This window comes from Syngnathoides biaculeatus, chromosome 6 (assembly GCF_019802595.1).
Source record: "Syngnathoides biaculeatus isolate LvHL_M chromosome 6, ASM1980259v1, whole genome shotgun sequence".
Taxonomy (NCBI): Eukaryota; Metazoa; Chordata; class Actinopteri; order Syngnathiformes; family Syngnathidae; genus Syngnathoides; species Syngnathoides biaculeatus.
The window spans coordinates 24,027,981-24,041,168 of record NC_084645.1 but is presented as its reverse complement, the minus strand read 5'-3'; the positions used below and the strand labels follow the sequence as shown (position 1 = coordinate 24,041,168).

Below are 13,188 nucleotides of genomic sequence, written 5' to 3'. Positions count from 1 at the left end.
CCTCTCTCAGCCGACTTTGGGCCTTCACCATAAAAGAATCACAACTTTAAATATGGTACCATCGAGACCCGTTTTGTATCCATCCATTTTCCAAGCCGCTCATCCTCACAAGGGTCACTCGTGGGAGCGTCGGATGATTCTTGAACTGGTTCTCTTTGGTCTTTTCTTTTCCCTTACATGAAAGCCCACCAGGGAGGGAGCAAAAGTGGGACGATGCGTGTACCCACAGAGGCTGCCCTGTTTGATGCCCCACTCCGAAGATGGCAAGAGTGGAGGGGCGGCGGGGGGGCCTTTGCCCCGCAAACAAAAAGAAAAGAATGCTCTCATTGAGCTGCATCCCCGACCGCGGCCCGTCCTTCAATTAACTCTGCGGCAGGCGGTGCGCCTCAGGGCGCCTCGCCGAGCCCCGGCCTCTTTGCTTCCCACAGGCACGGCGGTGCACTGAGGAGGAAAGCCATTCTCTACGGGGGGAAAAGCGGGTGAAACGTCAGCGGCGGTTGGGCCCATTTGTCCGGGGTGGGGGCGAGGGGACCCCGAGCGCCGGCCAAAGCTCTGAAAAGAAGTTGGCAGCGAAAGAGACTCATTTGTACTTTGGCTTTTGATGCCGTTCCATTTTCTTCTGACTGTTCCTTAGACTTTTGTGGGGTGCACCTGTGAGGCCGAGGATGGGGGGGTGGCATTCCCCCCCCCCCCAAAAAAGAATAATTAATTTGCTAGAAGGGGGAGGCTTTAAAGGCGGCCGGCAACTATTTATCAAGGCGCTTACTTGGTGGTCCAAACTATGTGAGAAGAAACCACAGCAGTGTTTCTCAAACTATCGCAGGAGAAGGAAACTACAATTTATACAACATATGTAAGACAAAAGTGTATTTTTTTTTTTTAACAACAAAGACTTACCTCTAAAAATATGACTTTTACCTTGAAGAAATTAGTTTAATTCTAGTACCGTTCCACAATTCCTTCTCAAGTAAAAAAAAAAAGTAATTTTATTTCATACGATTAAGTGTTTTTCTTAAATTTTCTTTAATTATTATTATTGGAATTAATGAATGACTAAATACATAAATAAAAATATAAATACATGGGTGTCGCCTAACGGGACAAGCCGAAAGGAAAAAAAGATTATTATTGGAAAACAATCTACTCTTTCATTTTGAAAATGGAATTCTTTCTCTAAAAAAAAAAAAAAAGACAAACTGGAGCGCAACACTTTTTTTCATGAAGATCAAAAAAAAAATTCTCTGCTAAATACTTTAATTTATTATTCGAGTATCATTACGCCTTTTTATAGTGGGGACAAATACTGGGCAAGTAATTTTTTTCCCTCCCCTACAAACTTTTCCTTTGATTTTGTTGTAATTATTATTTTCAGTTTCCCCCCCTCTGACTCTTCTCGTAATATTTGACTTTTTTTCTTGGAAAAAAATTTATCTGAAGAAAAAAAAATTGTTCTCGAAGGATCATACTTTTGGGTTTTTAAATTTGACTTATTCTTATCAGAGTACAAAAGGGGCTTTCTTCCATTAACTTTGGTATTTGAATGCAGGAGAAAAATGAAGAAAATTATGTCTTTGATAAATTTTTTTTGGGGGGGCGGGTAAATAGTGTTTCCTTTTATGTTAAAGCAAAGAACCCTTGACAAGGGTTTTGATTTTGGTCACAGTTTTATTGTTTCGTGTGGTTGAACAACAGTGTGATAACAAAGAGCGAGTCTTACTAATGTGTCTGGAAAGTACTTGTGTGGAATACTACAGCTTAACTTGTTAGTATTTGAACTGTGGTCCCTCTCGACTGAGTGGTCCGCTCCATTCTCAAGCCTCATTGCCGCACGTAAACGCGAGTGCACAAAACGTCATCGGCCCCAAAAATCTGTGAAAAATAAGGAAACAAGGAAGTAACATTTGCGAAACAAAAAAACATCAACAAGTATTCTATTGTGAGCCAATCAGACGTTAAATGCAAAATGGATTCCACTGACTCAACTATTTGTACACAAGCATCTAAAAAGTCAATTTTTCAGGACTTTTTTTTGGGGGGTTGTTCAATTTTAAGTGTGTCATAACAGATATTCACTGCCCTTAACTCACCAGCGTCAGCTCATCGCCGTTGAGTTCTCGGGTCCAGAAGGTTTTTGGTCCGTCCCCGTCCACCAGAGTCTGCTTGCAGCTCATCTTGGTGGCCGACTCCCATGTGGCGAGACTCTGCAGTGCGAGCAGGGGAAAACGCTCTGCGTCAGTAGACGGACAAGAACTCCACCGGAAAACTAAAGCTTAGTTATAGAAGTTTTCGTAATGTCGCTACGTTGTAGTCACCAGGGTACATCCGGGTGACAGACAGCACTTAGTGAACTGAAAACAATGATCATGACAAAAATTGTATGCCAGATATTCCCCAAAGGCTTCAGTTATTTTTATATTTCCTCAATCGAAATTATTCAAGCGTAAGGTGATTAAGTAAATTGAGTGGCTGTCGCAAATATCTGTGCGGAGAAACTCACGACTTTCCAAAGCCGCGGATTGGGAACAAAACCTGACTCATCTGGTTCGTGAAATACATTTTTTCCCCCACAAGTACAGCAGTAGTACAAAAGTTTGCTGAGGTTGAGTCATTTGTCAAAATAGCTCGTCTCCTACTAACGTTAACTCTGTGTCAAATTCATTTTTGTCACGGGCCACATTGTAGTTACGATTACCCTCAGAGGGCCGTTATGACTGCGAATCCATGACAATATTTTGCCTCATATTTACACATGACATGACATGAACTAGTTTTGGAATCATAAATCAAGCTTCATGGGTTTTTCGACTATCGTTCATGTTTGGTAACACAAAAATGTTTGCAATATCTCAACTTTATCATTTATCCATCAATCCATTATCTTTTTTTCCGCTTATCCTCATGAGGGTCGCGGGGAGTGCTGCAGCTGTCAACGGGCAGGAGGCAGGGTAAACCCTGAACTGGTTGCTAGCCAATCGCAGGGCACACGGAGACAAACAGCCGCACTCACGATCACACCTAGGGGCAATTTAGAGTGTCCAATTAATGTTGCATGTTTTGGGGATGTGGGAGGAAACCGGAGTGCCCGGAGAAAAACCCACGCAGGCACGAGGAGAACATGCAAACTCCACACAGGCGGGGGCGGGATTGTACCCGGGTCCTCAGAACTTTACCAGCTGATCCACCGTGGCACCCTTTATCATTTATGATATGACAATTTGAAATGTTGTTACAGATGATCACAAAAATCATGGAAGTTGATGTTCGCGGGCCACATAAAATGATCTGGCTGGCTGGATCTGGGCCCCCGGGCCTTGAGTTTGACACCTGTGCTCTACAGCGTCAAAAGAGCACCTCTGCGCCATAATCCGAGCAATTTCCATCAAACTTGTTTCTGAATGTCCTTGCTTGTGGAAATATAAGATATGAAATTACTGCCAGTGTTCCGTTTCACTTGTTATGTGAGGTAATGACATCATTACTCTTCACGGATTCAAGCGAAGGTGGTCGGGAAGCGGGCGGAAATCGTAATTCGAGACATTGCCCTGTTTGTTCGAATCCCTTCGCCGTGGTCAAACGACACGGAAGAGTTGGTTTACCAATGGTGCCGTCTTCAGTTTTATGTGTGATGTTGTGGTAAAAATGTCTATATGTCTCCTTTTTGACGACAAAACTCGAATACGTCGCTGTTGTAGCTTTTACTTAGTGGGACAAGCAAGCTGAGCGGTCGAGCTTCTCATTTCCTGCGCGCTTATGTTGGCTTTATGGGAACATTTCCACGGAAGCCCAACGTAATACTTTCTCACGCGGCTTCCCACAATTTGGCCCGTGTTGCCTTGCGCACAGCCGTCTTTAAATGAAACTGCCTGGAGGACATAAAAATATTTTTTTAAAAATGGTGACAACTACAAACTCCAGGCCCTTTTCATTGATTTCCATTACGAAATAGTTATGTCGTTGAGACTTCTCTGTAGACCTCTCTTGGACAAGTCTGGCGCATTTGGCAAAAAACATATCGCAATAATTATCCGGAATAGGCGGTAGAGAATCCACTTCAAACCTGTTCTGTTCAGTCGTCATTTTGGAAGCTTGTGGGACGTGGCAAATGTAGCTTAAGGGGGGGCGGAGCTTAAGATTGGCAGTTGGGAAGCTCCATTGTCCAACATGTTTTGAGAAGCTGAGGAATTGGCTAAATTCATTCATATGTTCAGTTTGTAGTGAAATCATAGCTATTATTTTGGATTGTTATGGGACAAATTTAAGTGTTGGGCTCTACAGAAAAATTCCTTTTAAGAAGCAAAGCAATCGAGGGAACACAGAGGGGGCAGATCTCTGGCAAATTCAATTCTTTTTTTGCAATCGCTAACAAAATCCTTCCAGGTTGCTCCCCGAGTGCATCCAAACAATTTTGCGGATGCTGCCTCGTCGACACGATAAGCGCAGCCTGCACCGGAACACAAACAAAACGTGACGAATGCGCGATGACATCCGCTCCTTTGAGCCATGGGAGACGTCACGCAGTTTGGGACGGCGGGCGCGGTACCCGGCACGCCGCGGGGCGCCGCCAAACGGGCGCCACGCTGTCTCCAAAATAGGTCACGTCTGCCCTCCCTGCCCCAAAAAACAACCGCATCCACGATCCGTTCTTTGACGATAGTTAGCAACGGTTGCCGTTGCCCACCACGATCAACAGTTAGCACTTGACAAACTTGCTCCATAATTTCTTTACACTGCCATTTTTTGTGCGTCCAGCCGTTCTATAACTCCCTCTTCTTCTTTCTTTGACGCACAGGGCAGCAAAAATAAACCTCGGATTCCCGGTGGTTACAGAAAGCCCGACAGCTCAAGTTAAACAATCGCAGAAGTTATGTCCCAGATCCACGATAGGTTCAAATTCACCTATTGACTGTCTTGGGGAAAATCAATTTTCTGTAATTTGATGGAAAAACATTCTGGGTGCATGGACGTAACTCAAACCACTCGTATCTCAAAGCGTCTTTCCCCATTGAAATGACTGAGCATGCCATTAATCCGTTCCATCTTCCCTAAAAAAAGCAAGTTTTTTGTGATTTTCAATTAAATAATTAGCACTCTACAGAACTGTGCTTGTAGAACATAAATAAACATGATGTTTAGAATTAAATGGTTTTTACCACTTTTTTTCTTTAATTGAATTACTGTAAGGTCCAGCCTATAAGCCGCGTGTTTTTTCACACGCTTTCAACCCTGCGATTTATGCGGTAAATCGGCTAATTTGTGCATTTTTTTCTAACGGCCACAAGGGGGCACTCGTGCTGAAAAAAAAGGTAAGAGTGAGACCGGTGGAATGTATGTGCCAAGGAAGTGACTTTTACCGGTCCGGCCCTCTTAGCGCTGCGGTAGCGTGTTGCTGCCGTGTCTCGGTGATTTTTACTGGTATGTTTTTTTTTTTTTTTTTTTTTTTTTTTAACCGGCCCTGTTAGAGGGGAACTAGCATTAGTGTTAGCGCGGCGCTAGCATAAGCGCAGTGGCGCTAGCAATAAACTCTGTGTACCGTATTTCTTTGTAAAAATCTCATGTTTCAATGTGCGCACTTGCGGCTTTTACAAAGCTGCGGCGTATGTATGTACCAAATGGTATTTCCTTTACAAATATACTGGGTGAGGCTTATAACCAGGTGCGCTCTGTGGGAATTACGGTAACATTATGCAACTCTTTCTGATGTACATGCCTTGGTCACCTGGGTGCAGGATAATTTTGACAGACTACAAAAAGCCCTCTGTAAGAAAAATGTATTGCTTTGCTACCATCTTTTGGTACCTTCTTGCCAACTAGGTTGAAGTGGGTTGAACAACATTCCCTTGTGCTTTGCATTGTAGTGTTCCCCACTTTCCACAAGGGGATAGGAATTGATAATTCCGCTAAAAATGTTTCTAATTGCCGATGTGGATAGCTGAGAAGGTAACTATAATCTGAACGATGATTCCTAAACACTTTAATGTTACAACATTGAGCTTAAAAATAAATGGCTTGCAGGTCATCGGTTTTCAACGATTGTACCTGCGCTCCGTAACTTCAACTACCAACCCAAGCTAAACGTAGCTACTCCCCGACAAGCAAAGATGTCTAATATGAAATGTATCACTTCAACACTAACTACTTGACACCAATTACTACTTTCTTGTCAGCCAGGGCTTTGACTCTGTCTTAGTTGCACGAAGAGCACAAAAATACGCTAATATGTGAACTTGTGAATAGAAAACAGCAACGAGTGCTTTTTCGCGTCCCCTTTCATCCCACAGCAGCCCAGCAAAACTGAGATACACTTTGTTCATTGGTGAAAGGGGGGAAGAAAAAAAAAAACAAAGTCGGTTCAAGAGCTCATCACAATCTGCCCTCAGAGCCTGCGGATGAATTCCCATCCATCTCAAGGATCACGACGCCGCTTAATCCATGTGCCCAGACGTGAGGGTGATACCAATGGATTGGGCCGCCGGCAGCAATCCATTCCTCAAAAAGCAGTTAGCGGTCTTGGGCCTTGAACGCGGCGGTCCACAACTTTGCATGCCGTGGATGTCAGATTCCTGATCGCTAGCATAGCATTGCTTGTTGTTATTCTAAGGCCAAAATGAGAAGAGTATTTGGAAGGCTTTCCCATGGTCAAAAACTGCAAATGTTTTGTGGATGACTCAATAGTGCCCACTAGATTTTAGTTTTTCATTTTGTTTTTAAATCAGCTCCCAAAGCCAGTTCCATTTACCAACAACCAATTTGTTTAGCATGTTTATCGTGAGGATACCTATAAAAATAGTCTCAGGAAGCCATGCCCAAAAAGAATTTGAATTGTCCATTTTTCAGGCATATTTCGGGGTGCATCAAATAGGAACTTGGCCAACTGTTTTTTACCATCCATCATCCCATTATCTACCGCTTTTCCAGCTCGGGTCGCGGGGAAAGTAGCTTAAGCAGGGATACCCACACTTTCCTTTCCCCAGTGACTTCTTCCAGCTCTTCCGGAGGGATCCCGAGGCGCTCCCAAGCCAGCCACGAGACAGTCTCTCCAGCGTGTCCTGGGTCGTCCTCAGGGTCTTTTTCCGGTGGGACGTGCCCGGAACACCTCACCAGGGAGGCGTCCGGGAGGCATCCAGATCAGATGCCCCAGCCACCTCATCTGGCTCCTCTCAATGCGGAGGAGCAGCGGCTTGACACTGAGCCCCTCCCTGATGACCGAGTTACTCACCCTATCTCTAAGGGAGAGCCCGGACACCCTGCTCCCAGGAAACTCGTTTCGGCCGCTTGTATCCGGGATCTTGTTCTTTAGGTCACAACCCACAGCTCATGGCCATAGGTGAGGGTAGGAAAAATTGAATCTTGATGTCCCTTGCCCAGACGCTGGTCACCGGTGCCCCCCTCTGGACCCAGGCTTGGAGGTGGGCCTCGAAGGCAAGCACCTGGTGGCCGGGTCTGCACCCATGGGGCTCGGCCAGGCACAGCGCGAAAGGGTAACATGGGTCCCCCACTCCCATGGGCTCACTACCTGTGAGAGGGGCCATAGGGGTCGAGTGGGAAGTGAGTTGGCCAGTGGCCAAAGTTGGGGACCTTGCCGATCCGATCCAAGGGTACAGAAACTAGCTCTAGGGACATCGAATGTTTTTTACCATTGCTTCCAAATTTTGACATCATGTATTAGACAGCCAGGAGAACGGAAATTGCCAGGAACTTGAGTTTTTGTCATTGTGTGTGGGTTGAGCATGATACCACCCACAAGAACTAAACCCCACGCTCAATCCCAATGTCCACATGCTAACAGGATCTCCCTAACCCTACTCCCCTAAACCCAAAAGCAAACACAATCCCCAACCATAACTCCAACCACAAGGCTAATCCCAACAAGCTAACTACCACTAGCACAACCGACCTCAATATCCAATCCTAAACCCAATTGCAAACCCAAGTCCCAAAAACAGCCCTCATCTTCTCATATTAACCACTAAGACTAATGGCCAAAACCACAGTCATAGTCTGAGCAAACACCCAAAACCCAAACACAAACCTAATCCCCAACCCAAACCCAAGCCCTAACATCTTCATCGGAACACCAATCCCAAACCTAAAACCAACACAGAGCGATTGACAGGCCCCCTTGCGGTCATAAATATATAAAAGGATAAAACTCCCATCAATCCCAACAAAGCCACCCAGACACCCTTCACCTTGCACTTCCTCCCGTCCACCGTCTCCTCGTCAAACTCCTCGCCGACGTGGAAGTTGATCTCGGTGGTGCGCACGCTGGTGGACGTCTTGATGTAGAACTGCTCGCCGTCCTGCCGGATCTCCACGTGGGGGTTGGAGGCGGCCGCCACCGCCACCTTCCTCAGCATGGCGTTCACGCCTGAGGACACGGTGGAAGGCGGAGAAAAGCGTTCAGAAAGTCAAAGGTGGAAACTCGGAACTGGTGCTGTACGATTATGCGGTGCTGTGCGGGTAATCTACGTTTTATATAACATTCTGCATCAGGACCTGTCTGTGTTATGAGAATTATGAGAAGGCCGTAATGAAAATTTGTGGGCAACGGTGCGCTCGAGGACATTGTTCTGCTTTCTGGGGTCAGCGGCAGTCCCCGATCGCTTTCGTGACGCTCGGATCATGAGAAACAGATGTCGAAGACTGTGAGCAACGGCAGATAAATACTGTAGCGCGAGAGGCGAGATCCTCTCAGGGCGACAACGCCCGTGCGAATACGATCGTTACGCTTGACAGTTTTCACAATCCACACCCTAATCCGAAACGAGGGACGGGGAGGGGGGGGGCATAGCACTTGTTTTTTAACAGTGTTAAATATGGATGAGCCTCATCCATCGTTCGGCAACGGGTCCTCTCACGCGTGAGGAAAAACCTGCACAGAACCGACGTATGAGGACGTGTTCTGAGGATTTGGTGTTTTCGGATGTTTGTATCTGATTCTGATTCACTGTATTTTATCCCCATCTTGGACCTGATCGTCTTCATTTTGTACAGTTTTAGATTACTGACGAAAGAGCTTCTTCCAATGTTCTGAACTAGGTACACTTTACCGGACCACCCTATCGTTATAGCAACAAGTTCTTTATTTGTGCTGGTCCCAGAAGATAGACCTCGATCATCATCTGCCGGAGCAGCATCACTCCTCCGCTTGCTACTCAAAGATGGTATCGAGGGAACTGAGGGCGCTTGGGGTCGGGGTGGGGGCGTTACTAATGTGGATTCCAGTGCAGAGGGGGCCGCCGCTTCCCATTAGCATCTTGGTCATGACGCGGCCACCGGGAGGTTACCCAGGGTGCAATCCGACAAAGGGACAAGAGGGACGTGCTTAGTGGATCGCAGAGGTGGTAGCGGTACTCACAAGCTGCACTTATGGAGACGTTTAGTTGTGTAAAAAAAAAGAAAAAAAAAGACAAGTAATGATTCACCTTCTGTATCTTGAATGTGCTCGAGTACAAAATAAAATATATATTTTAATGTAAATATAAAGTACATATCTTTTTGGAAGCCTCATTCAAGAACTTGCATTTGTCATCAGGTCAACATGGTATTATATGGTGGTTTTCGACATATTGTTCGCATGTAATGCAACAAAATACAGTGAATTTTTCATAATGTATTTACATTTCATCATGTTTTGTTGTCAGTTTATTTTTTTTGTGGAGAACAAATATGGTTGATTCCAAAATAATGATCTATGCTGTTAATACATTTTTTTTTAGTATGGACTCCCAAGAGACCTGACAAATCATCCATCCATCCATCTATCCATCCATTTGCTTTGCCGCTTATCCTCACGAGGGGCGCGGGAATGCCGGAGTCTATCCCAGCTGTCAACGGGCAGGAGGCGGGGTACACCCTGAAGCCAAGCGCAGGACCAATCACACCTAGGGGCAATTTAGAGTGTCCAATTAATGTTGCATGTTTTTGGGATGTGGGAGGAAACCGGAGTGCCCGGAGAAAAACCCACGCAGGCACGAGGAGAACATGCAAACTCCACACAGGCGGGTCTGGTATTGAACCCAGGACCTCAGAACTGTTAGGCCAACGCAACACTAAATCCATCCATCCATTTTCTACTGCTTTTCCAGGTCGGGTCGTGGGGGAAGCAGTTTCAGCAGGGATACCCAGACTTCCCTTTCCCCAGCCACTTCTTCCAGCTTTTCCAGAGGGATCCCAAGGCGTTCCTAGGCCAGCCAAGAGACATAGTCTCTCCAGCGTGTCCTGGGTCGTCCCCGGGGTCTCTTTCCAGTGCGATTTGCCCGGAACACCTCACCAGTGAGGCATCAGATGCCCCAGCCTCCTCATCTGGCTCCTCTCGATGCGGAGGAGCAGCGGCTCGACACTGAGCCCCTCCCTGATGACCGAACTCCTCACCCTATCTCTCAAGGAGGAAAACTCATTTCGGCCACTCTTTAAAAATAAGAAATATAATCGAAAATAAACTCAACCGAATGAGTTGCATTACTTTGGGAACGTAATTGAAATTTGGCATTTACATTTTCAACAGGGTCACCCGTTATTGTAACCAACTCCGGTTCCAAAGTCATCTCCCACAAAACTATTTGGAACGCCGACCTTGCATCTGACTCTAGAGGTTCCCAACATTTTTTGGTTCACGCCATCCATTCCTCACACCTCACCCCCACTTCCCCACCCCTTCCCCACCCCGGCACTGCAACACAAACACAATTGAATGACCCACTTTATGCGTCCCAAAGCGGAGGCGGCACAGTCGTCGGTTGAGACTATTAAAGGGTGAAGACGACGCGCGACATGCGTGGCCTACTTAAAAGACTTCAAAATGAACAATTTTGTGCTTAATAATGACACTTTCGCACAGGCTGGAATTCTGCATCTGGTGTGTGTGTGTCCCCCCCCCCCCCCAAATCATCAGCATCAGCAGCATCTCAGTGTCCTTTCCCAGGGTAGCCGCTCCAAAACAATGCCATGTTGTTTGCAAGTCCGCATGCCATTCCCCAAAAGAACAACAGTGTGTGTGGTGTGTGTGTGTGCGCTCGTGATGGATGTGATGCCCGGCGCGGCGACGTTGCAAACGGAGCAGAAAGACGACGAGAGGCGTACTCACCCAAAGCTTTGAGAAGTTCGTCGAAATTCTCGCTGCTCTTCATCTTCCAGGTGCCGGCAAAGTTGGCCATGTCTGCTGACGGCGGCGGCGGAGCGAATACCGGGGAGAACCTGTTCCACCGACGCTGCTTTCCTCTCGCTCTCTCTCTCTCCTGTGTCACTTTCTCACCCTCCTTCTCCTCCTCCTCCTCCTCCTCCTCCTCCTCTTCCTCTGCAGGGGCTCACCTCCTCCAAAATGTTCCTTAGCTCGGTAAAGACGAACCAGGATTTACATCTCAAAAGGTCATTGAGGGCAAAGCACTCGTTTCCAACGGTGTCGAGAGGACATAATGCGGAAACGACGACGCGGCGAACGCTTACAGTGAAGAAAACAAGTAGTTGAACACCCTGCTACATTGCGAGTTCTCTCCCGCTTGGAAATCACGGAGGGGTCTGAAATTTTCATCGAAGGTGCTTGTCCGCTGTGAGAGAGATCATCTGAAAAGAAAAATACAGAAATCACAATTTTTAAGTATGAACTGTGGTACAAAACCAGCAGCTTTCCCATTCCTTACCCTCTCCCGGAATTTCTCCTTCAGTAGCAGACTGAGCAGGTTGTAGGGTACACGAAACCACACCGGGGCCCCAACGATCAACACTTTCTTCAGCCAGGCGGGGAACGCCCCCTATGAGGATAAAGACGCAAAATGGTTAGAGGACTTGGACCTGCGGTGTAAATCCTACCTTACAGTGAAGAAAATAAGTATTTGAACACCCTGCTATATTGCAAGTTCTCCCACTTAGAAATCATGGAGGGGTCTGGAAAAAAAAAAAAAAAAGAAAAATCCAGAAATCACAATGTATGATTTTTTTAGCAATTTATTTGTGTGTGATAAAGCTGCAAACAAGTATTTGAACACCTGAGAAAACCAATGTTAATAATAGGTGCAGTAGCCTTTGTTTGCAATTACACAGGTCAAACGTTTCCTGTAGTTGTTCACCAGATTTGCACACACTGCAGGAGGGATTTTGGCCCACTCCTCCGCACAGATCGCCTCTAGATCGGACAGGTTTCTGGGCCGTCGCTGGGAAACAAGAAGTTTTGGCTCCCTCCAAAGATTTTCTATTGGGTTTAGGTCTGGAGACTGGCTAGGCCACGCCAAAACCTTGATATGGTTCTTTCGGAGCCACTCCTTGGTTTTCCTGGCTGTGTGCCTCGGGATCATTGTCATGTTGAAAGACCCAGCCACGACCCATCTTCAATGCTCTGACTGAGGGAAAGAGGTTGTTCCCCAAAATCTCACAATACATGGTCGGGGTCATCCTCTCCTTAATACGGTGCAGTCGTCCTGTCCCATGTGCAGAAAAACACCCCCAAAGCATGATGCTACCACCCCCATGCTTCACAGTAGGGACGGTGTTTTTGGGATGGAACTCATCATTTGTCTTCCTCCAAGCACGGTTAGTGGAATTATGACCAAAATGTTGCATTTTGGTCTCATCTGACCACAAAACTTTTTCCCATGACTCCTCTGTATCATCCGAATGGTCATTGGCAAACTTAAGACGGGCCTTGACATGTGCTGGTTTAAGCAGCGGAACCTTCCGTCCACATGCGTGATTTCAAACCATGATGTCTTAGTGTATTACCAACAGTCACCTTGGAAGCGGTGGTCCCAGCTCTTTTCAGGTCATTGACCAAGACTTGTTGTTTAGTTCTGGGCTGATTTCTGGATTTTTCTTTTTAGATCATCTCTCTCACAGCGGACATGCACCTACGATGAAAATTTCAGACCTCTCCATGATTTCTAAGTGGGAGAACTTGCAGTATAGCAGGGTGATCAAATACTTACTTTCTTCACTGTAAAACAATTACTGTACATCCAGGAGCAAAATAGGTAAATTGGTACATGGGAAGAATTGTGTTAAATTTGGGTGTCTGTTTGCGATCAAGAATTTTAACAGTATGGAGCAGAAAAACTCAAAGGATTTTTTAAAATATAGTTTAGCCTTAGTCACTTGAAGGTGGTTATTATGCATCAATTTTTATAGATATCTTTAATATTTAATAAATTAATAATTGCTATATATATTATTATATGTATTTTTCGTTTCTCTTTTGTC

The 13,188-nt window shown here is 45.9% G+C and overlaps 1 protein-coding gene across 1 annotated transcript; it reads right to left on the bottom strand.

The window, feature by feature from the left end:
- Window positions 1-933: 933 nt before the first annotated feature.
- Window positions 934-12,946, bottom strand: crabp1a (cellular retinoic acid binding protein 1a). The gene is made up of 4 exons (XM_061822270.1): window positions 11,087-12,946; window positions 8,190-8,368; window positions 2,088-2,201; window positions 934-1,869 (listed from the first exon to the last, which is right to left on the bottom strand). Exons 1-4 carry the CDS (start codon window positions 11,154-11,156, stop codon window positions 1,819-1,821), a joined length of 414 nt encoding a protein of 137 aa, XP_061678254.1. The 5' UTR covers window positions 11,157-12,946; the 3' UTR covers window positions 934-1,818.
- Window positions 12,947-13,188: the final 242 nt, after the last annotated feature.